General features: G+C 38.7%; 1 protein-coding gene across 1 annotated transcript; it reads right to left on the bottom strand.

Moving 5' to 3' along the window:
- Nucleotides 1–4,850: 4,850 nt before the first annotated feature.
- Nucleotides 4,851–7,716, bottom strand: LOC120737444 (transmembrane and death domain protein 1-like). The gene is made up of 5 exons (XM_040038145.1): nucleotides 7,590–7,716; nucleotides 7,027–7,218; nucleotides 6,602–6,721; nucleotides 5,617–5,760; nucleotides 4,851–5,136 (listed from the first exon to the last, which is right to left on the bottom strand). Exons 1-5 carry the CDS (start codon nucleotides 7,657–7,659, stop codon nucleotides 4,901–4,903), a joined length of 762 nt encoding a protein of 253 aa, XP_039894079.1. The 5' UTR covers nucleotides 7,660–7,716; the 3' UTR covers nucleotides 4,851–4,900.
- Between the last annotated feature and the right edge of the window lie 17,328 nt (nucleotides 7,717–25,044).

The following is a 25,044-nucleotide window of genomic DNA, read 5'->3' as shown; positions in this document are numbered from 1 at the left end:
TTTGCATATGCATTTTACAGGGCTGTGTTTGGGGATCTGTTCTGCATCATTAACAAACTAGTTTTAAGCTGGGGCATCATAAATCTTGATTGTGTAATGTCAGCAAATTGTCTTTGGACAGGGTTTGTTTCCAGAGTTGCAAAGAGCAAATGTGACCAGTGATATCTGGTATTAATTAATGCTGCCTATTGTCTCATTCCAGTAGTTCAGCAGCAACTAAATGCACCAACAATGGAACGTTCTCTTGTGATTAATTAAGGCATAAAATCATTAAGTCTGCGTGTCTAACTGGAAGATGGTTAATTATTTATAGTTGAATTAAGCCAGAACCCCACGTCTGATTGAAGATGCTGTTCAACCTTCTTGCCATTTTTGTTTTCCTCCTATATCAACTTGTAGATGCACTGAATTTACACGCTACCATTATTGCATTAAAAGCAAAAGCAATGCTAACTAATTATTTCAAAAGCCACTGACCTTCATTAAATGATAGAAACTACAAACAGCAGAATTTTTCTGTTGAAAACTCAGAGTTGTCTTTATTTTTTGTTTTTAACAACTTAATTGTGTGATTTCAATTTCATAAACAGTATCATAAACAAACTTGCAACAAGAAGATAACTCTTTAGAGAGATACACAAATTTGACCTTGCTAATCAAGACAGATTTGCAGCTATTGTGTTGGACAGGTATGCAAGTGAGGTGTTTTATCATCCTATCAAGTCATTAAACAGAGTGGGGGTGCTGTTTGCGTTCCTGTCTCTTACTAGATTAAAAACAACAACAACGCAACAAAAACCAACCCCCTCCCCCCGCCAAAAAACGAGTGATGACTATAGATTCTGGCTCCTTACTGAGCCCTTCAGTATCAGTGGGGAAATTAGACAAGACAATGCAAAACAACGCAGTGTGGTGCAATGCTGGGAGAACTCATTAGAACACTACACAGAGTGTAGAACAGAGCCACATGATGCTTTGCAGCATGTCATCAGGGGTGTTATGAGTGTTATTACACAATGATAATTTAATCGCTGCTGTACAATTATTTCATTTATTTTGAGAATTGAATGATAAGCTCACAGCCCAATTTAGAAGATCTCCATCAACACTGATGGAGTGTTTGTATGTTCAGACTTTTAGAACCGAACTGTTCAGCACAACAGACACTTGACTTTAGAGACCATCACTAGGCATAACTGGGTGCCTACAAATGCCTGTCACATGGAGTATGCTGAGACCATTAACCGCATAAGCATTAGTGAAATTGCCACTTGCTTCAGCTGCATAATATAGCAGAATCATTAACACAAACATATTAGCATCCCAGTGAGTTCTACATGAAAGTGATCCATAAAATTTTCCATAAATGCAAGTCTGAAAGCTGAAAAAAGGGGGAAAATAGGAAAAGAATAGAATAGGAATGGGCTTCAATACCAGACCAGTTGAGACCAGTTTGGCTTGCTCTCTTTATGCCTGATGTCTCATGGGTAAATCTGCCTTTCTCTGGCTCAGAGGAAACACACCTGTCAGAAACACACAGGAGAAATCTTCTGCTTTTATCTCCACAAGTAGACAAGCCAAGCAGCCATTACTGAAAACCCTTTACCAGATGTTACCATGACTTTGCTGTTGCTCACCTCTTGGTTATTCATAACCTTTCTTTGGGGGAATTCAACCTACCTTTGGGATGACTTTTTCTAAAGTCTTAAATTAGAGCTAAAATAACTTAATCTGTTGTAAAATGTATTAACATTCCCTGATTTGAAAGCAACATGCTTATCTTAACATGTAAACTGCTGCACACAATGCACTATTCTATACAGTAGAATAGTGCAACCAGATATTTTTTATTCTTTAACACCCCCCCCCCCCCACCAAAAATAAATAAATAAATAAAAAGAAATAAAAAATAAAATAAATAAAATAAAGGGAGATTTATGGTGGAAGTTGAAGTTTCAGCATTGGCCATTTACTATGTTTAGGCATATGAGGCGTTTTATTGTGACAACAGTACTGCTTAGTGATTCAGTGTGCCTGACTCACTAAAACTCTAACTGCATCACATTATGACCATCTGTTCACCTTTCTCTTGCATTTTATTAGATGACAACTGCAGGTGAAACTGCTTTTCTATGGCTGCTCTCGGAGTTAAAGCAATAAACGCAATATACAAACTCACTTTAAAACGATAAATGACAATATGCATTATTTTCTGCTTTTATAACATGGACATTTATTATAGCCATTAAAAATTGCTCATAAGTAGGGTTCAACCCCATTCACAAACGCAATCAAATGATCATGTAGAATCCTGTATTGACGTGCCATAACCACAGGATGGCACTGTGGCTATATCTGTTAACCGAGAAAATCCTCCTGTCTGATCAGCACTAAAAAACTTTGAAGAAGTCTCAGACACCCCCCCCCCCCCCATCCCCCCCACCCCCAAGGAAACCATGAAAGGTAAAGTTGTGAAAGCTGAAGTCGAGGCGATTAAAAAAAGTATGACTTTAAAAGAGCTGGTGTTGTGATCTTGTTTCCTGTGATCCATATATATTGAGCAAAGGCAGAGTGATGGTTGAGTGGGGACTGCAGCACCTCAGTGGCCCTGCAGATGAATGAAGATGCAAATGGAGGGAGGGGGAAGTTAAAGCCTTTAGTGACACTAAGCACACCCCAGAGGCCCTGGTGCAGAACGCTCAGCCTCAGCACATCAAGGACGCAGCCCTCTGTCTGAGCGTCCCCTTGGCACGCGCTACATCCAGTCCGTCTACATTTTCATCCAGACAAACACTTGACTCCTTATGCCAAGCTGAGCCAATGACAAGAGACAGATGTGTCCTCCTCAGAGAATCCAGTTTGATAAGCTGGTCCACAAACTATTAAATAACCCAAAGAAACCACAGGAAAAAAGCCCTCCTTCTGTTTAACATGAGAATGGATATGCCTGGAAACCGTACCTTCAGACGCTGGCATCGTCTTGGCTGCAAATGTCAATTTCATGTCACATTCTCTCTCTATTCATCCATGCTATCTGTGATTGCTACATCCTTTGCATGAGAATGGCTTGAAATGAACGCTGGCCTATTCTTCGGATCTCTGGAAATGACATGAATCTTAAAGGATGGGGCTGAATCCAATCACATGATCAGGCTTTACTTTATAGAATCTAAAATGGGGCACCACATTGTATCCTTTTACAGTTATGAAGGATGCCTCAACAAGATCACGGTGTGCTCATAGCTTTCTTAGTCAACTTTAGTTGATAAAGTAACTAGAAACTAAGCTTTCTGGTGGGACCTTCTCTATGCTAAAGAGTGTCACAGTTATGATGCAGGCCCCCTTGTGACATGTTGTTTCTGTGAGTCATTCAGGCATACAGAACTCTGGCTTTCCTCTCCACTGGTTACAGAAATACGGGTGAGCCCACAGCAGGTGAACCTGTCATACTCAGCACCTGCAAGATCCTAACAGCCAGCAGGGGAAAACTGAAGGACAGAGGAAGTTTTGTCATGAAGAGTTTTACTGTGCCACCTGGGAAGCTAAGCGACGAAGGTGAAACACAATGTTGTTTAAAGACAAATGGCGAGAAAGACAAACTGTTACAAAATGTCATTACTGCATGCTACAGGGTTAAGGCTACATTCTGGCAATGTAAGGCATCTTTATTTTCAAAATCAAAGTCAAAGAAGTGTGAATTGCCTTATGCATTTGAATATTATGGCAAAACAAGAAGATTCAAATTCAGATGACATCACTGTAAAGGGAACCCTTACAATGTTCTAGGATTTTAGGCCAGTGCTTCGGTAATACGAAAAACTCTACACCCACTTTTGGTCTGAGAGCTTTGCTCATACAGCTTTGCTTGGCACTATAATTTGTTTAAATGTTGATTTATGAACTAATAGTCGGTAATTGCTACTTAGTGCCACTGTTAATCCAAGCTGTCTGACTCCTGAAGCACATTAGGCCAGATTTGTATAATGAAGTAATTAGTTCAATTATGACGAAGAAAGTAGTGTTAGAGTAAGAAACAAGAAGCTCGAAAGTACTCCAGCGCCGTGAGCTTGTTTTCTATCTTGCAATTATGAAACTGTTTGTCTCAGCAGAGTAAGTAAAAAAAATATTCTGAGAAAATGCTTTTCTTAATTAAAACTTGCACATGTCAACAAAGTAAATTTGAAATTAGACATTTTTATTTTGTTGGTCTTCCGATACAAATTCTGGACTGACTTACTGCATCTCAAATATCAAGTTATTTCAGCTTGCTAAGAGTCCTTCCCACTTTACACTTTCAAAAAATATAGCCCTGTGTTTTCTGTTTGGCTTTGTCACCCGCTGGAAGCTGCCATCACAACGAGTGCTCCATTGTCTGCTAGCATTGTCATTGTTATTAGTCTTTTGGATTGCCTGTGGAGGTATCGGCAGGCTCCGGGGAAGCAGGCGCCAGGCTGGATAATTAGTTGTTCTTCGATGCCAGACGGGCACGTTGCCGTCACTTGGAGGGGAAATGGAAGGTGGCATCACTATCACAGTAACACCGGAACAACCTTTGGTGTAAGGGCTGGGTTCCAGCGCATCTGTCACAGTACCAGTCATCTACCCACTGGCAAGACAATAACACTTACCAGTCTAGCAATACACACAAGGATAATTATTTGATCTCAAACTACATTATGCTTGTCACATTTATCATAATTAGCAGTAGTGATTTAGAATCGATATTTAGGTCCTGCATTGGTTCTGGTGATGATTGAATGTTTCAGGCATATTTCTCTGCAGGACTTACCAGAACAGCAAAACCAAAGAAGACAAAATATGTTCAGCTTTTATTTTTGTGCGCTTATTTCATTTTTGATAATTGGAATGTTTACATCTGACATTCCAGAAGCTCCCCAAACTACATGGCTTTACTGCTGGAACTGCTGGTGGCTCTGGAGTGACAGTTCTGAAGCCTTCCATGAGAAATGTGGACAATGACGAGGAGTAAAGCTGTGCCTATGAGCAAGGTGCCCCCGAAGCCCAACAGAAGACCGTACAATACTGGCATAGCTACATCCAAAGGCCCCTTCTGGTACGGAGGGACGCGAACCTGCTCCACAATCAGATCCAGGTCACGCCATGTCAGATCGCTAACTAACACACACACAGACACACACAGAGCACAAACAGGACAGACACACTTACCATCTCAAAGGATTATGGGAGCATTTCTGTCAAGTTTTAACTTGAATGAAGCACCCAGGAGACTGACGAAATGGACAGGTGATAATTACATTTTGGGTTTCCTAACTGCCCTGGGAAATATTACTTGTATAGAGAGAGTGTTGATACTGAGAAGTAATGAGCTGGAAGCATGCCCACAACCACCAAATCTAATCTGTCATCTCATCTAAACACTTAATAGATTCAGGGTTCAGTGAAACATTATACCATTTGTCATTCATGGAGTCTCCAGAGGAATAACCCAGAAATCTCCTTTGGACATCTGTAGTCACAGATCTGGGCTTAGCATGGACACAGATGCTAAGACTTAGTTGTCTATCATGTTTTCCTGTTTTATGATCTACCAAGCTCAAAAGTGAAAAATTCAAGCTTTGAGTTAAGTGATCATACCCGTTCTTTTTCTGTCCCTCTGGTGTCCGCGCTTTTGGTGTTTTGTGTCTGAAACAAAGTTTAAAGAGTTGACATATTTGTGATAATCTTCAACATAGCGCTTCAGGCTCAGGGCTTTGTCCTGGTTGATGTTCTTCCCCACTTCTGTGAAGACAAAATAACACAAGCGATGATTATTTCTCTGCATCTCAAGGTATAAATGTGTTTACGTATCCTATAAAAGATTGTAAAATTGGATTTGATTGTTGTTTTTTTGCAATGACCATAATTACTTCTAGCAGGAGAGCTCCTGCTGTCCTTCAAAATAAAACAAAATGAATCTCTCAGGTTTCGATGTATGAGTAGATCTCTTCAGAAATGCAATCAAGTGTAAGATAATTGCTACATTTTGCATCCAGGCTTTTCCATCAAGGCCCCCACCCCACCCCACCCCAAACTCCAGCTCATCTCTTCCTATCCTTTCCTTGTCTTTTTTTCACTCCAAAGCTGCTGATGAAAGGAGCAGATGGTTTGTTCTGTGGCTGGTGTCAGCTCCACTGAGTCCTCTGTCAGATCATTTACACCTCCCTCTACCCAACGCCACTCGGCTGTGGACTTGTGTGCACACTGGACTGCAACACATGCCAACGACTGGTATTCTGCAAAATATGCCACTTTTGAAGTTCCAATTAAAATAAATCTCAGAGTAATGAAGCAATTATACACTGTTGTTAAAATCTTGAGGAGGCCTTCTTGACCGAAATAAACCAATTTTGAAAATACACTGCCATGTACCCAAATGAGGCTTTGTTCTAATTTCCTTTTGTCAAGGGACATGCTGTGATGTCTGCTCATAGGGATTTGTTCCTATCAACAACACTGTACTGTGTATAAAAAGTCAGCCATTTTAATTTGAAAACCACTACATTAGTAGCACAACACAGTTGTTCTGTTTAAAAATAAATGATTCCATGCTACAGGAGGCAGGAGTCACCATTATTCTCACCAGTGGCGATGTCTGTTCTGCCGATGTGATGCAAGGCACGTGAAAGCCTGTCATAGTAGGTCTCCTTGCCGTACCTCAGCAGCCAGTCTGTCAGGGCCGTTTGGCACTGGGCTTCACTATCTAGTAAACACAAAACATATGGCCCTCAGAAAGACTTTTCTTTGACTGTCAGTTTGCTGCCAGAAACTCTCTAAGCTGAGCTGGCTGTGTGAGAAACAGACAGGTTTCAAGGTGTGCTTTGTCTTTATACCTTATTACAGCTCATAGCGTCTTTTCATCTCTCGCTAAAAAGTTAACTTTGCATTATTTGTTCTATAACTTATTTTTGCATTGAAATGAAGAGTGACACTTAATGTTTAATGTATAAATAAGAAGCTTGTGACTTATGTGTTGCTGTCATCCTCAGATGTAGAAGTTTAGCTAACCTAGAGCAGAAGGCGTCTCTCTCTTGGCTCGAGGCTGGAGACCTAGGAGATTGTTTTCTGGCGAGAGGCGCTGAAGGTGCTCAAATATGTTTTCCTCTGGGTGAGAGAGGGCAGAAAGGAGGTCCTCACACTCCCTAGGTGTCAGCATCTCCACTAAACGTTCCAGTTGTTGGACATCAATGTCTTCCGCCACTAAACAGCCATGACACAAACTACTAAAAGCGGTGCATAAACTCAAGGAAGACCACCAGTCTAACCAACAACATGGCAACGTGACCCTACACTGAAATCAGCTGCTGTCACATTAAATGTCATGCTTAATGAAGCATGGTGCAGACACAACAGAACATTTCTGCAGCACGGCTGTGCTTTCAATTAACAAGTGCCGCTTTTATGGCGTGAAACTGTCATTTTACCCTTCTCATCTGCAGTGCATAGAAACTCAATAATTCATACTTTATAACAGAGAACAGGAAAATCACAAATTTCATACTTCCTGTGTCAGCTCCAGTATTGCTGTCTGCTAATGGATACGAACCCAGCGTAAGAACATTTTCTCTCACCTGTGTCCTCTCCGACTGTTGAACTGTGTAGCAGAAAGAAGAAAGAGAAACAAAATTTCAAAATGTCCATGTCAGCTGTGTAGACCGATTTAATGCTGCTAACAATCAAGGATGTTTATTTCCAAAAAGTCTAAATGATCTAGAATTCAAATGTAAACAGCGTAGCTGAGTCAGTTTTGTTTTGAATTATGACTGGAATCTATTTTTTGTTAATCATTCATTAATATTTTTTGATTAGTAATATATCTATTGTATGTCAAGGGTTATAGTTAACAACTTTTTTTTTAAAATCTTTATTTAAACAGCAAAAATATCCATTGAGATTAGAAAATCTATTTTACAAAGATGTCCTGGCAACCATAACAATAGTAAAAACAACTTATCATTTTGGGAAATGGAAAATTCTAACAAGAAAAAAAGAGTATTAAAAAATACTTTAGATTTATTAGAAGATTTATTAGGCATGATTTTCAGGTGTTTTGCAGCTACAGGTCATTTATTTTGTTTCCCATTTGGGACAGACAATAAACATACCCCCCCGCTTCTTAGAAACCATCTTAGTTTATTTCCAAACTTCAACAGGAATAATACAAAAACAAACTTAAAACTTATTACAATGGCTACAAATGAATGACAACCTTGATCATGCAACATCCTCAAACTCAGGGCTACAACTTTTGATTGGAAGACAGTCGCACAAGTTGGCTTGTTGGAAGCAACCTCTCTCCAAACAGCTGCAGTCTGACTCCAACAGGCAATCACTCACGAGCAGCCATCAATTTATTAAACAGAGCCTGTGGACAGCCCTATCACAAGCACTGTGCTGAAAAAAAGATACAATGACTAAATGACTATCACCCAGTGGCTCTGACCTCACTTGTTATGAAGTGATTTGAGGAGTTGGTCCTAGCACTGAACAGAAAAGGTGTCCCTCCTCTCTACATTAATACTTCTTTTCTTACTGGTAAAAAAGGTCAACAGAGGATGACATTTCACTGGCCCTTCACATCGTCCTGTTACAGCTGTATCTGTGGATGTTGTCACTTATTATAGCTCCAACTTGAACACCTCCTATCAAGCTGGCTATGAAGCCTACACCCTCCCCCAACCCCAAATGTGTTTTTTTTTGTAATCGCACATTTTTTGTTAACTTAATAATCCTATCTTATGAGTAAATGTCCTGCATTTATCACAACCCAAATTGCTTGAAATGTATTTGAAAAATGTAGCGCATTATGATGATTTTAACTGTCAGTTGGCCACTCTCTTTTATAAGCGTGCATAAGGAGATGCCACTTCCCTGTAGCAACATAGTGGATGGATTGACTCACAAGATTTCACAGGATTTAAGTCTGATGTAGGGGAGATGTAGGAGCCATGTGAGTATTGTTAGTTTGTTCTTTGGTTTACTGTTTTGAGCTGTGTTTGTTACCATAGTGACATGAATTCTGCATGCTTCACACAAGGGGTGTGTTTTCACATTACTTACCTGTTGACTCGGGCAACATCAGTATGGAGAGCATGGTGTAACATGTCGTTCGTGCCTTCGTGCATAGGCAAAAGATTCAGCCACTGCATTATTGGCATTTTCATACACATCATACATTTTAGAGACTGCTCGTGTCCTGTTTATAAGGACATTGTCATCCTGGAGTGGACCACTCCCATTAGTATAAAAATAATTATTCAAAGGAAAATAGGATTTGACTCAAAACTAATTTGTATTGATTTAGGTGTGAATGCTTCTTCTAAAGGAAAATGCTGAAACCCAAAAAATCCCAGTGAGATGCGCCCCCAAACCAAAACACAGGGAACCGGATCCCCTCACTGTAGAGGTCAAGAGTTCATGTATTTCCTTTGATTTGTTATTCGTCTGTGTCTGGCAGGCATTTCATCAGGGCTTGCACATTTTTTTATTGTCCCAATTGTGTTTGTTTGCTGTCTGAAAAACCCCCCACATTGCTTGTAGCAATGCACTTAAAAGCCTGGTAGTGCAAATGTCTAAAACCTTTTAGAGGCCACTTGGAAAAAATCTTAATATTTTTCAAGCCACTGTGAAAAGCTTCAGCCACTGTTGAGTTTATATTCACATGAATGTACCCACATGCATAACCATGAGCCAAGAACATGCTGCTTAGCTCTGTTTTGTTATTATTATTTCAGACAGACCCCTGCCATAAAGACAGATGAGCACAAACCTTGAGATGCAATGCTTTATTTTAAATGACACAGTTCTTAAAATCTCCAAGTCTGGTTTAAAAAAAGAGAGAGAAGAAAACCCTGTAGTTATAGACTTTATAAAAGCTGCAAAGCATAGCCCACACATGGAATCTGCATCACAAAATGCTGAAATCTTGCACAGAGTAACACTCAGGAATGGAAAAGTAAAACAGCAAAGACTATTATCTTTGCCTTTCCCTTTAATGTGCGCTACTGGAGAGAAGTGTGATGGGAGTAGTGGAGAGGCATCTCTCTAGCACCAAGAAACATGTTTAATGTGTGGGCTACAGTGAGGGCATGTTTTAAATTGTTAATAAGCTTCATTTGCCAAACAGTAAAGGTTGTTTGTGTGGGCTGAGTCTTAAATTCTCCATGTTGGCTAATGAAAAAAAATCATGCTTTGGGGCTGAGAACCACGGAAACTCGGGTGTGGGTGGTATAATAGCTCTGTAATGATTTGAGATGTTGCACTTTTAGAAAAAAAGAAACACTGGGCACAAGGTTTGGAAAATTTATTCATATTAAACAGTTTTTCAATGCAGTATATATTGATTGAAAAGTATGCATAGCTTATTTCACACAAAAAGTACATAAACTATACTATACAACAGTGAATAAATGGAAGCACCTTGTGAAAAAATTAATAGTTTCCAACATTGAAAATGCAAACCATAAAACAGCAGGTAGAAACTGAGAAACTTCAAACTGTAACCTATGACTCAGTTGCCTTCTGCTGTTGTGACTGAAGTCGTATTTCCATGTCTCTTACACTTCACACCACTGAAATCTGGTCAAATACAGATACAGACTCCGGTGGAATGAAGGATAGAACACATGGAATATTCTGGCAGCGTCTGAAATTAAAGATAAAAATGTACATTGCCAAAACACTGCGCAGTTTTCTTCAACCTTCTTCTCTGAATTTCTTTCTGGCTCTGATTCATCCGTTTCCCCAAAGTAATATACCAAAATCAGTGTGTTTTTGCAGGAACATTGATTCCTAAGTTACATTAAGGAAAGCCTTGAGCTTTACTTTCACTGTTAAGCTTCAAGATAGAGGCAGAACCTGGAAGTTGGTGCAGAGCATGCAATTGGGACTGTGAGATTTATGAGGAAGCCTCCGAGGTTGAGGGGGTGGCAATGAGTGCGGCAGGAATTGGATGTTGGCCTCTCCCTTAGTTTAAGTTTGAGCCTGAGCCTGAGCGAGACCAGGCCTGCCCTTCTTTGTGGCTCGAGGGTTTCAGGCTGCTGTTAAAATCCTTAGCTCTGGCACGTTATCACAGGCCTGAGCTGAATGACGGTTTAGTCATCATTGATGCAACTGCAGCACAGGTCTCCTCGAGCCCACTGTGGCCAGCCGTGCTATCTGTATACCTCAGAGTCCTGCTCTTGGGGAAACAGAGTGTTCACTCTCCACACCTGAAGCTTTCTGATAGTACTTTTTTTTCTCTTTTATGCACTTAGTCTTGCACACTTTTATTACTACTTCTTATATTCAAAAATCTCTGCTGATTATGCTGGACCTTAACACAAATGATGTCTCCAGGTTAATTCCACAAACACGTAAAAGCGACTAGCTATGATATGCAGTAGTAGAAGCTAAATTCATATGAAATGAATTTAAAATGCTTTTTCATTGAATAAAATAATACTGTACCTTGCCTTAAACGCATCACTCACCCTTTTGCTCCTTCATTTTCTTGGTGACTCAGTGAATGGAAAGCAAATCAAACAAAAATGCTCAAAGAAGTCTTCAGGAGGGAGTGAAGGTGCAGCTGACAAAGAGCTACTAGGCTTCCCTCTGACTTTTTTCTCTACCTGATCCAGGTATTGGTGTTTTAGAGGACTGTCCCAACCAATAACATTCAAGCACCTGAGTAGGACCACCTATTCCTCAGTCATAAAAAAATCTGCCACACCCTGCCATGTGCTACAATGTATTACCAAGAGTTAAGAAGCAGAACTGAAAAAAAGAAACCAAATAAAAATAATAACACAGAATCAAAAGTAAAGTTCCCAAATCCAAAATGTGAACACCATTACAACAGTATTAGTAAAATCATCATATTTTAGATCCGTTATTAACATAATAGACATAACATCTTATTCACTTCAAAGGCTTTAAAGGAAGCCCCCAAGGGAGGCAAAAAAACTTACAAATGAAAGACTGGATTTCATGTAATATTAAGGGCTTTGTGTTCATTATTTGATGAGTCTCTGCTGTAATTTGCTCATTTTCATCTCACCCTCTAGAGTAAACCACATTCTTCATTAAACCAGAGCATCTCTGAGCCATTATAGTAAAGTATTTGAATTATAATATGCAACTATGGCAAGAAAGAAAAACAGCCTTTGGAATTAGTTAAATGTGTATATCTTTACAGTCACGTTCCTGATGATCAGTCCCTTCTAAGATCATTGTGAACCACAAAACAGTAGATGATTAAAACAACTGTATGCTATGCATACTTTAGTTAATTTTTGAATAGCATGCATGCATTTCTTAGCAAGAGATTCCTAGCTTGGTGTACGTACCCTACGTTTAGCCTTAGATGAAAACGGGGCGACCCCAGCCATCCGTCACTGTGAACTTTTTGAAAAGCATTCCTTCCCTCAACTCACAATGGCAGAGTTGTGGGGGATGGGTGAGGAAACACAGCACTGAGACATTCCTGAGGTAGAGAGCTGCACCATGCCTCACCTGACAAGATATTCCTCTGGAGAGTACATTCATTTGAGCCCAATCTTCTTTATGTGTGATTTTATTGACAAGGACACCAATATCTTTGAGTTATGAGCTGTTGTTCTCCAGAGACAGGCCGTGTTTTACCTTTGTGTTCGGTGTGGGCCAGATAGCTCTGGACAGAGTGACTCGTTCAGGGTAATCTTTTGGACCACTGGAAGGTGACAGCTGAAAAACGAGCCTCTAAAAACATACCGTTTGAAAGAGACCCTGTGGCTGGCTTACTAAACACGCAGACAAAGACTTTGCAGGAGGATTTCTTAGCTCCGTTGGTTATATCAGAGCAAATGGTCAATTGTTAGAAGGGATAATGCTGTTTAGTTAAAAATGTTGACGCGCATAAACAAAAGAGAGAAAAAGACAAAGAAACAAAAAAACTATTTCTTCTGTTTGCACAGTCAAACTTTACCAGACTGGCAGCATGTATCAGCATGCATCAAACACATCAACTGATGTCTCCTTGAAGTCTCTGATAAAAGAGGGTGCTGTTTTTGGGCAAGCTGCCTCAGAAGAAATCAAAAGCCCTGATGTTAAACAACACCTCCTATCCACGAAAATCCACTTTCACAACACATATTTGTCCTATGAAGTATTCTAAGAAGTGTACTGCCTGCTGAGTTGATTTGACTGCTCCTAAGTAATGTGGCGCTTCATATCACATCTGCTCTTACATAATTTTAGTTTACCAAGTTTTATTGTCTCATGGTTTGTTAAGCATATTGATGCTATGATATCCTAAAATATCCCAATTATTTTCATTGGAAAGAACATGATTGAAATGCTGTTCTTTTAACCTTAAACTGGTATTTTATTTGTGTGTGGGATACCTCAAACTTAACAAGTTGGTCAACGGCGCATTCACTCCAGAGAATTCAAAAACGCTGCACCTCCACCGAACAAGCAAGGTTACTGGCAACAAAACACTGTCATTCAGAGATGTTGTTGGGTGAGCACTGACCCTTATGACAGAGATTTGTTGAATGAAAAGGTGCTGTATTTCAGTGCACTGCAGTCCCTGGAGGTACAACAAAGAGCGATGGCTCCATTGTAACACGTCACTGTGAGGAATGTGAGAGCATCAGCACAGTATTTAGAAAGTCTCTGCAATGCCACATGGGCATGCCAGTGTATAATATCTATCTATCTATCTATCTATCTATCTATCTATCTATCTATCTATCTATCTATCTATCTATCTATCTATCTATCTATCTATCTGCAGTAAAATGCAATAATGTATAACGATCTAGAAATGTGTTGACTGATGACATATGGAAATGTTACATATTGTAGACATATCACATCTGGTGCAGATGCTTAATATTTATTTATGAATGTAGTATCAAAAACATTGCATTATGAATCTGCTTTATTGCATGTGCCACCATTTTTACTCACACTGAGATAAACCTAAATAATATTTGCATAAAAACACAAAAGCACTATTAATTTTTAAGTATTGGTGCTCACTTTAGAGGCCTTTGACACATGTTGCAGTTTGAATGTATTTGCGTGAGATTCCAGGGTGTTGGCTGTGTCTGCAGGCTCTATAGCCTGTGGCTGCCCAGAGGTTGTCTCCTTCTACCTTGATACTCCCCTCTGTCCTTCTGTCTTCGATGCCTCATTGGCTGATTCTGTTCTGATTTGCCTGGGCAAGAATGCACCCACCTTCTAATGCACTTTTATGTTCAAGCAAATTGACAATGAAGAGTGCCATCATTTTGCAGCATAAATATTTCATTCCCTGTTTGGATGCAGATTCGAAATGTCACACCCAGAATACAAATGGGCTGTGTGAATGGGCTGAAAATAACAAAGGCTCTCAGTGAATATGATTTGTGTGAGCGCTAGACAAATATGGTGCAATGTGATTAGGTCTTATTGAGAATCACTGTCACTGTAAACTAAATAAATAAATAAAGTCTGAATAATAATCAAATTTGTAATTTAAGCTATCCCCGGCAGCCAAGACATGCAATTACCTTGAATGTCCAACACTTTAAGTTTTTAAAAATTGCTGAAAAATAATATTGATGAGAGGCCAAATGGAAACAGTTTCAGGCAAATTCAGTACTCTCTGATGCCAGCTGCCTACAAGAGGTGAGATTTTTACTTAGTGAGTCTTTTTTCATATCTAGATATGTGTAGTTCTGAGGCTTCCTGGGTCATGGCATTTTATAACAAGTACATAACGTGAATGAGCGAACAATATCAGCAAGCAGCTGAGCACAGCTTTTGCTAAGCAATGAAACCTGTGTTACTGAAGACAAGTAAAAAGGAAGAAAAGAAGTACTTGTGCTCCCCCCGAGTTTTTTTATATTTTATTTTATGTTACTGATACGCTTTTGCTTCCACTTCCACTACATTTTAGAAGGATATCTGGTATTGTAGTTTTTACAACACTCATAATATTATTAGGGGAGTGCAAAGTGCCACTGAGTGTCTCCTTCCAGCTGACTGCATATGCTTGTAAATGGTTCAAAATAATTCTTAATTGGAGCACTGTGTGCTACATGCAAAAACTTGTGTCCCAAAATGAATCTCTTGGGGTAGGTGGAAGCTGGATAATTCTTCCATTCATGTGTGAGACAGGGGGTCTGTCAGCACCCCGTGTTTATGCACTTCTCTCACTGACATGGAACGCGCTCTAATAACTGTGGAGGGATGGCATCGCAGCGGGAATCGTTAAAATGCTTCTCTTTTGCTGCAACATTGTGACTTATCCAAATATTACTGGAGCATAAATGGCCAGTCGTTGCCATAACCGCAGTATAGTACAAGACACCACAGACGCTAAGCAACTCCTAAGTGTGGAAAATTGTTTCAATTCTTCTTGTAATAAAGGCATTATTTCATTATTTCTGTGAGTGCATTTTTCTGTCAAATGTGCTTACTTACATTGAGGCCACAAATAAAAAAGCTTCTCAAACACTCCCAGTTTTTACACTGCACCGCAGCCTCACCAGCGAATGAGTCTGGGCTTGTTTTCTTGTCAGCGTACCTGTCTGTTTTTTCACTAAGCCTCTCTATAGAAATTGGGAACATTCCAGTAGGCTGAAGGTGCTGATTACTCCTGCTTTGTTTTGAATGAGAGCGTATAGAGCTTCCATGTGTTGTGGGAGGAGATTGGGGGCAGGCATAGTTGAGAGGTCAACACTCATTTATTGACAAAAGGTGAGACTGACGTGACCAACACCCTTTGATTATCTAGTCCATTAGTTAAACTGGTCACACAACAGACATGGAGCTTTTGGGTCAAATAGCACTGCCAGAACTTTGTCTTCCAAAAGGGGGGCTCTGTGATTGTTTGTTTGTTACTGTGAGTCTGTCTGTGTATCATGTATATAATTGTGCTCTATATCCACAGCTTAACTTTGCTGTCTGACTAATGTGGAGATAAAATTCATGTGAAGCTTCATTCTTCATTTTAGATGTAACTTGAGACCTAAATTCCCAACTCAGATAAATAAAGTAGAGGTTATTCAAGCTGTATTTCCTGAATCCTTGTTTTCAGATGCACAGATTCACCCTTAAATTGATTTTGTCTTTTCCTGCTAACCTTAGGGCACTGGGTTTGGTTACCTTGGCGTAAAAAGTCAATACACTGTCTAAGGGGACTCAAAGAGGTCACTGAGAGCCAATTTAGATTTCTCATTCTCTAAAGTCAGAAGTTAATCCAGAGACAAAAGAATCCGTAGAAAAAGTGAGAAAGGTGTGACTGATTGTACCGATTTCCTCTTTGTAAAAAAAACACAAACAGAAATGGACCGAAAGTGTTTTCTCCAACAAACACACTAACAACATATTTGTGATTTTCTCAAAATAACAGTAAACAAGTTTTTTACTTTGACATGTGGAGAAAAAAAAGGAGAATCTAATGGGATATATACAACAAAAAAGCAGTTCCACAGAACAAAATGAATATTAGCAGAGGGACTAAAAACAGTGGAAAACAAAGGTCCCAAAAGGGTCCCAAACTTAACAAAAACATAACAAGATTTTTATTTCAGTAGTTAAAAAAGTCGTATTGCTCGTATTGCTCAGATTTCTCAAAAGTACAACGTGCAGACTGATATGTGACATTTGATATACTTTAGATGCTGAATTTTTTTCCTGCAACAATAGCTACTAGTCACCCTGCTGTGATCAAAACTACTTGCACAGTATTATGAAAATTTCAAACATTTGATTATGTTGGCAGGTTTTGACTGGCACAGTGCTAGTATAGACTTCAACACTCGTTTGTGATAAAAAAAAAGCACAAGTGATGCCATTGTAGTTACTAATTTCTCAATGGCATATTTCACACTATTTCTGTGAAATATGGAGGAGGTGTGATTGTAAAGCAATACAAAAAAATTCCAGCAGAACTGACCTGAATATAATGTGAGACGGCAAGTAACGCCAGGCAGTTCCCAAAACTCACTGTGTATTGTCAGCTGAGGGTATTTATAGCTTCCCCATAAACAGCGGGATAATATGTGAGAAAATGTTCCTGTGAATTATTATAAAGACACATATGGGAAAATGGCAAAATTACAGTAACTTCTGTAGTCTTTTACATAGAATCTCAAGCTGCATTATCCCCACCAGCTACCTGCCATTGCCCTTGTATATTTATTGGTTTTATTATAGTCCTTTATTTTTCTAGTTTTCACTCCCTCCTGCCTTCTGTGTGTCTTGTCTCTGTCGTCATGTGAGGTGTTATAGTATGGCTTTATGATTCAGTCTTCTCTGTATTTTGGTTACTTCCTGTTTTACTTTTAGGTTGATTTTCGTATATGTCTTGTTGTGAACTGTGCATGTGCAAACGGACATACGTGATGGTTTTGAGAATTAAACGAGTTAGTATTGGATTGCCTTGGGTCGCAATGATAGGTTACTAGACTACTTTAGGAAACAAGGTGGTTAGTCAGACATATCTCATGTCTTTACTATCTTTTGAACTTGACACTGTTACAGTGTGTAGGTCTGGTCTTTAAACTATGACTGTATTGAGAGCAATCAGTTACTGTAAAATTAATTTAAAGGAGTATTAGAAAAAAAATGATAACCAAAGCTGACAACTGAGTAAGATGTTTTTGTAAAGCTCAGGAGCAGTTATAATCCTCACAAAACAACAACACTCCCGCTGCTTTTCTGAAGCACCTAATCTCTCAAAGGATTGGTGGACCTGGGCAGCTTTTAGGCTGTCTAAGCTTAAATCACCTTTCATAGAGTTGTTTTCCTCAAAGTCAAGGAGTTACCAGATAATCCAAGGCAACATCACTGGTAACAGTCAGAAAATAAAGTGATACTGTGGACCAATAATAACTGTCAGAAAGGTGAACAAAAACTCACTTATAATTCTTGGATCTTATTTAATTGGTTACAATTTATTGGTTATTTAAAAATCTTGATAGGCTATTTATAGGCTCAGTTAGCACTTTGATAAAACGATCCAATAGAATTATGAGTATGACTGTTTTTATTATACCATATGGCTACATGTATCGACATGTTTTAGTCTTAACTTGCTCCTAAGAACCTCTTATGGTATGTGGTGCATGATGTTGCTGGAAGAGGTTTGTTTGTGTGGGAAGATGCTGTTATTACTAAGAAAGAAACTCTTCTCTTAGAGATCATTTGTTAATTAAAGCTGGGTTAAAGCTGCTAAGGCATTGGGGGTATTGTGTGGTAAATCAAACCACTGACTTTGATTTACTTAAATGTATAATTGCAAGAGACAAACTAACAAGTCGCTATAATCAACATTTTTACCTAGGGATAATTATTTCCAGTCTATATTATAATGCAAATTCATTATCAGTAGACGATCAGCAGGACTATGCTTTTCGTGTCATGTTGTTTCAGCAGAAAAACTTGACTCCTATTTCTCCAGGGCTACCAAATTATTCATTTTTCAGTTGTCTACTGTTTCATCACAGAATGACACATGACTTGAAAAAACTTGTACTTGTATTTAAAAATCAAAGCAATGAAAACTGATCAGGCAAAAATAATGTGTTTGTTGCGTGACGAACAGGTATAATATTTGGTTCCTACGAGAAGAGGCGTGAGTTGTTGTGAATGTGTGACACAAGGTTTTCATTCAGAATGTGTTTCTGGGAAATTACAGTCCATGTAGGCTGAAAGGCTGAACAAAATGTGCCAAGTGCATATGCGAGATGCACATTGCAGGTGTGTTGTGTATCTTTGTGTACTATCTAAGTGTGTGCATATGTTGATTTCACCTTTTATATGTCTATTTACAGTGCTCACACTTATAATTTAGAATACTAAATTTCAATAAATGACCAGCTTTTTGACCAACGTCGTTTTGATGGGTGTAAATATTGTTCTACCTTGAAAAGAACACATAAAAAGATACTTAAAATATCATCAAGTTAATTTTTCTAACATCAGCGTTGCCCTAAACACAGGGGTTGGTTAATTTCACCCTTAAGACTATTACTCCATTATTACAGTAGTCAGATGGAAGTAAGCTGAGGGTTTGTAATCTGGTTATTGTTCATTTTTTACCCACTGCTTATCTGAATAGAACATGAGGAGGAAAATGAATTTCTGACTTTTGAAAATAAGATCCACAGCCACTGCCTTTACATATTTATTTGGTGGCAAAGGTTGGATAACACAGCTGAGAAGCTAAATTATATATCAACATCTAATGCTGATTTCTCTTCATAGGCCAAGCTCTTTAGACGAGAAGAGGGCAACAGCGATGTCAGATGTATAACTCTACACGGACCTGTTTATTCCACTGAAAGTATACACAGCCAGAATATGTCCTGTTTTACATGTAGATAAAAAAAAGTATTCTGGATTTGCGATCAGATTGAAAGCAATTTTTTTTGCTATAAATATTCATTCTTGGCATTTTTTATTCAGTTGTTGTGAAGCTCAAAATTAATGGGAATTTATCTGGTGATCTCCTATCTGCTATGTAGATTCATGACATTTGGATGTCTCTTCTGGGATAACCCTACTTCCTCGGGACGGGTTTTGTATTCTGTTATGACCTGAAGCAAGTCTACACAGATTTTCTCAGAATAAAGCTGATGTGGATTTATCCAACAATGAAAGATTTATTTTACAGTTAGTCAAGGATTTTAAAAATGCCTTTAGTTTCTCTTGCTGTCTGTTCCGATTCTCCTCCCGCGTTTTTCTTCTGCCTTCTTTTCAGGCAGGAATTTTCCAGAAGAGTTTCTGCAGAACTGTGGAATGCTGACAGGATGGAGCATGTTTCCAGTTCTTGCACTAACTGAAGAATATGTCAGAATATGTGGTGTCTGTGCAAACTAGCCCACTTTAAGAAAAACAAAGGAAGTTGTATCAGGCCATCAACGTGTCAAGAATTGAAGGTCAATTATAGTATTTGGATACCAGGTTTTATAACTTTATTACCTGTAATACATGTGCAAAAATATTGTGTAAAGGAAGTAAAAACACAATTTCTTCTACTAAAAGAACACAATGATGTTTTTTGCTGCTTTGTGAATTAGTATTCTCCAGTCTTTTACATCGGAATTATTCAGGGAAGTGACAGACATGCTTCATGCAATGGCACTGGTATACCAGAGGAAAAAAAGTTTAAAGTGAGGTCTTACCGAGGACTCAGACTGAGCTCTACATGTGCTTTAGGCTGACTCACAAATGAATGTTTTGCTTTCACCTCCTCCTCAACTTTCATTCCTCACAAGCTGAAGTCTCCTACTAAGTTACTGCAGGAATTTGACAGAGTGGAGGATGCCTTTATTTTCTACTGAACGATGCTGACACAGAGCTACATGAGCTGCGGCTTTGTAAAGCTTCTTGTCCTCTGTGATCAAGTCTGGTTAAGTCACTGGACCCGCTTGCCAGTGAAACCTGAGCCAGTAGTGAAATTTTCTTTGAAATGGAAAGGTAATACAGTTTGCCTACCGAAAGTGTGGATAACAATTTAGTGCTTCTTGACTCTCTCCATTATGTGGGAGTACCATCAAAATGCATGAGTGCAACACATCTCTGTGGAGGTAATGGGATCTGACTCCTTGATAATGGTGTACAATTTGAAATCTCATTTTGGTGGAATGGTTAAGCATTAGCACCAGAAATGCTTGACCATTATCTGCCTTGATGCTGTTGACAATTCGAATGATTTTCAAATTAGGCAAACTTAAGCACAATGTTCTTTAATAAGAAAAATACTTGAGGGAAGACTCATCACATAGTTACCCAATTTATTCGACTGGGTAATGAAACTAAGTAAGTTGCCAAAGAACAATAACAACCTCGGGAGCAGAGCTGACGACCTGCAGGAAGATCATCAAGTATGTGCTTTGCCTGGCCAACCGTGAGACTCAAAGTGACCTTGTGCGCCATCTGCTGAAGCATAGACAAAAGTCTGATTGAGCAAAAGCGTAATTACTACAGAGATTACTATGCTTTGAAGCAAATTACAGAATCTCAGTAAATGTACGGGTTGTTTTTTGTCTGTTTCAAAGGAAAAGTGAATGCTTAAATGTTTTAGCGTGATGCCAATATTATCATGATGTGCTTTGAGTAAGTAGAATTTTTTGAGATTTATTTTGTTTGTTGGGACATGTTGGATACTTTTTCCATGAATAAATAAAAATAATCTGAGATGAAGTTTATAGGCAGATTTGGTAAAAAAAAAAAAAAAGGAAAACATTTGTTGGCAAAGCATTATATACAAGGTTTTATAACATATTGTTTCTCTGAAAATCTTTCCTTTGAAAGTCATTCAAAGACAGTGGAAGTCATCAAGTTTCTTACTTTCCACAGTTTGCTAGGTCACTGTACTAACATCTCATCTGAAACCTAACATTTGATGGAATTTGTCATTCGGCTCAGTCAGTAGCTCTTATGGACCTTTCTTACCCAGACTGACTGAGAACTTTCAGTTGATTACAATTCATGGTGGATCCACAGTGTGAGCCTGGAGAAATGTGAAATGAGCACCCTGACCAGCCCCTGTTTAATAGGTTCCAACTATTTCTTCCTATTTTGACATCTAATTTAATTTTGCTCTTTAACTCACCTAATATGCACTTGACACAGAATGTGAACACAGTGAGTCACCCCTGTCATTTCATACCAAGGTCTGACAAAGGTTACTCATTATTGCCATCAAAAAGAGGATTTTACAGCTCCAGATTCTTTCCATTCAGAGGATGTATATTTGTAAACTTTAAAGCATAGACACTGCAATGCTAGACAATAGATTTTCAGAAATGTTATTTTGTAATGCAATTTTGCGTGGCTTTTTGTGTGGTTATTTATGGTGACGCGAATGCTGCACACAGCATATACGCCATCTGTCTCTCTCAGCATGTAGCCTATTTTCACTCTTGAAATATTTCTTTTTCTTTTGGAACTGAGATATGGATATTTTGAGAAATGTGCAGAAACTAGATTTTTGTAACTTTTGAAAGTTACAAATGGTTTGTCTTTTCTCTGTATGAGAGTGGGCGAGTCGTACGGAGGTATTTTCTCCAGCCGGGGGAGACACATAAAAAAGAATGTTGGCAATATTATTTCTGAAACCGAGTTGACGTTATTGCAGTTTTATGTGTCATGGGAAATCATTGTGTCCTGGGTGGCAGCAAATGATTATTGAGAGCTAATAGTGTGTGATGTTTAATATAAGGGAAAGAGCAGACAAAATCACTCATAGCACCACGGGGAATAAATTAAGGGTGAGGGAAAGTGAGGATATGAGGCATCTCTGCAGAAAGAGAATCTTTATTACCACCCGCCTAGCTTTGTGTTGTGTCATTACTGGGACACAACAAATTTCATACTGTGCAGCTGGTTGAGAACTCTATTCCCAGTCTCTGCTGGAATGAGCACCATGTGTGGACTGCGGTATTTACTGAAACCAATACATCCAGCAAATATTGACTTGTGAAATGTAGTGGGAAGCCACGGACAGCATTCCTTCACTTCTTTGACCATATGTTTGACTTAACAAGTCCGGCGTCCTTTCATTATACATCCCATGTTCTCAAGTGTATCAAGGATAAATTTGCTGTCTGCAAACTAGATCATACATAATTTACTTCTTTAACTTCTGCAGCCCAGTGGTCTGTGGTGTCAGGTCATTGAGTCTCCTACATCCAGATCCCCAGGCAGGCAGAAACAGCTTTCTCTCTCACTGACCTTCTGCAGGGCAAACTATTGCTCGTGTGTTGTGGAGAAAGGCAGTATGGTCTCAAGAGGCCAACCTGTGCCTGGGTGTGCTTATCAGCAAGCAGAAGACAGGCTATTTTCCCATATCCTTCAGTGAAGGGCACCTGGAGAAGCTTCTGCACAAGTAGGTAGGGCTAACTATAAAGTATATTGGATTACCAGACAGAACAGAGAAGGAATATATTAAAATGTATTAAAATGCCTTAATATGCAGAAATGATCAAGAGACAGAATAATTTATCATATTTTTACATGCTGAATAATGAAGTCGTAGTATTAGTAGTATAACCAACAAACCCAAAAATGACACAAAATCAATGATTTCTTGGTTTTAGTTGTTAGCTTGACATCCCAGTTAGAAAGCCAGACCATCCTACACTTAGCTATATACTGGGGGTATAAATGGGCTCTAACTGTAGGTTAGTGTAAAATGCATGAAGAATTGTGACTCACATTACAGTTATGCTGTCAAATCAGTGCCTACTTTGCTTCCTGCATTGACCTTTATGTAGCTTTGACTGATTGTACATGAGCAGATGCGTTTACTGGTACATAATTCTCTGGCATGACTGGGTTTTGCTGAGCAGAACAACATATGTAAAAGAAAGTCTTGATTGAAGGCGATTTGCAAAAATACAATACAGTACAATACAATACAGTTTTACTTGTATAGCACATTTAAAAACCAAAGGTACACCAAAGTGCTTCACAATAATATAAACAAGTTAAACATCCTATGCCCTTATGCCATCTAAGTTAACAACTGTATTAGACACTTGAATTGTAAACAGTAATTTTACAGTAAACATGCAGATATGCAAACTAAAAATTAAAACAGGGTACAAAAATGGGTACAAAAATGTTTTTGATAAAACAAATATATAACTGTTTGATTGGAGACGTAAGTATAGAATATTAGCGGCTAGCCCAGTCCAAGAGGAGTTAAAGCACTTGTGAATGTAATTACAATTAAGACTACATTTTCAGTTTAAATATGGTGATGTGAAGGGAGCAGTGTGGGAAAATGAAACAGGCAGAGAGGCTGGGAATGTATCCAGGAAGATATGAAGGAAGAGATCACAGACTGCAGAGATCACAGACTGTGTATTTGCATTAGAGGTTAACTAAAGCCTAGAGAACTGTGTTAGGGTCTTTCCCACTTAGCTTAGAAACAAGGCCCTACAGCTATGAAAAGTTGAGTGGAGCAGAGGGACTATTCTCTGCTATAGATCACACTATATATACTAGATAAAAGTTAGAGTGGATGATTTTAATAATTTATATAAATTAACTTATATACAGTAGTCTAGTAGTTAGCAAAGGGGTTTTAGGCATAAAGTTGATACATAAGCTTACAGCCCATGAGGGCAGGGATAGCTCAGTAGGTAGAGTGGTTGCCCCATGATTGGAAGGTCGGGAATTCAACTCTGCTGAACGGCTGCCCTGAGGCTGAAGCTTCTGAGCAAGGTACCGTCCCTACACACTGCTCCCCGGGCACTGCATTGGTGGCTGCCTACTGGGTGAATGGGTTAAATGCAGAGGAGTAATTTCCCTACGAGGACTAACACCTTATTATTATATTAGCTTTTGGGAATTTCAAAAAGTAATACATTTAGGAAAATTACATACACATTGCTTTACAATAGAAAAAAAAACAAAGTAATAAACACATTTGCTCTCTTAATGTATATTTGAATACCTGTAAGGTTTCTTAGTACAATTATGAGAAAGAAAAGCAATGTATTCTTTTCCGCCTGTCCCGTTTGGTTCTTTTGTCATCAGAATTATTGTCTAAAGGCAAAGAAAGATGCCCAACGGATTTACTTTACCAAATGGACCATCCCAGCTTTGCCGTATTGGTCTATTTGATTCACCTTTGCTTTTATTGTTTATTTTATTTTATTTTCACTTGCTAAACATGGGACAGACTTGACTGGGGAAAACAGACAAACAGACAAAAATACATATATCAATCACCTGGATCACCTGTTGAGAAAGAAAAAAGAGAAAACAAGCAAAAAGAGAGCAATATAATAAACAACATCATCGCGATAATCTATGTGAATATCAATACTAAATATTGAATATTATTGTGCAGCACGTAAGATCGACAGCGCACAGTGTGCTTTGAGGTAGGAGCCAAAAAGGGTGTAGTTTGTGTGTGTGAGCACCCGTGTGTACACCTGTGAGCATAAGCGTGCTTGTATTTAAAAGGTTCCTTCATGTAATGATCTGCTAGAGGGTGTATATAAAATAGGCTTATGTGTAAATTTTAAAAGAACATTTAATGTTGTGTGTTAT

The sequence above is a fragment of the Simochromis diagramma genome, unplaced genomic scaffold, assembly GCF_900408965.1.
Source record: "Simochromis diagramma unplaced genomic scaffold, fSimDia1.1 OVJJ01000061.1, whole genome shotgun sequence".
Lineage (NCBI taxonomy): Eukaryota > Metazoa > Chordata > Actinopteri > Cichliformes > Cichlidae > Simochromis > Simochromis diagramma.
The sequence above is the reverse complement of the archived record's forward strand: the minus strand, read 5'-3'. Positions and strand labels throughout refer to the sequence as shown.

Bases quoted from the DNA above. Each gene is read 5' to 3' on its own strand.
- LOC120737444 (XM_040038145.1), bottom strand. From the start codon at position 7,659: ATGGACATTTTGAAATTTTGTTTCTCTTTCTTCTTTCTGCTACACAGT. The intron at 5,761-6,601 runs GTGAGAATAATG...TTGTCTTCACAG, and splicing joins CAGAACAGACATCGCCACTG to AAGTGGGGAAGAACATCAAC. The intron at 5,137-5,616 runs GTATGATCACTT...TGTGTGTGTTAG, and splicing joins GAGGGACAGAAAAAGAACGG to TTAGCGATCTGACATGGCGT.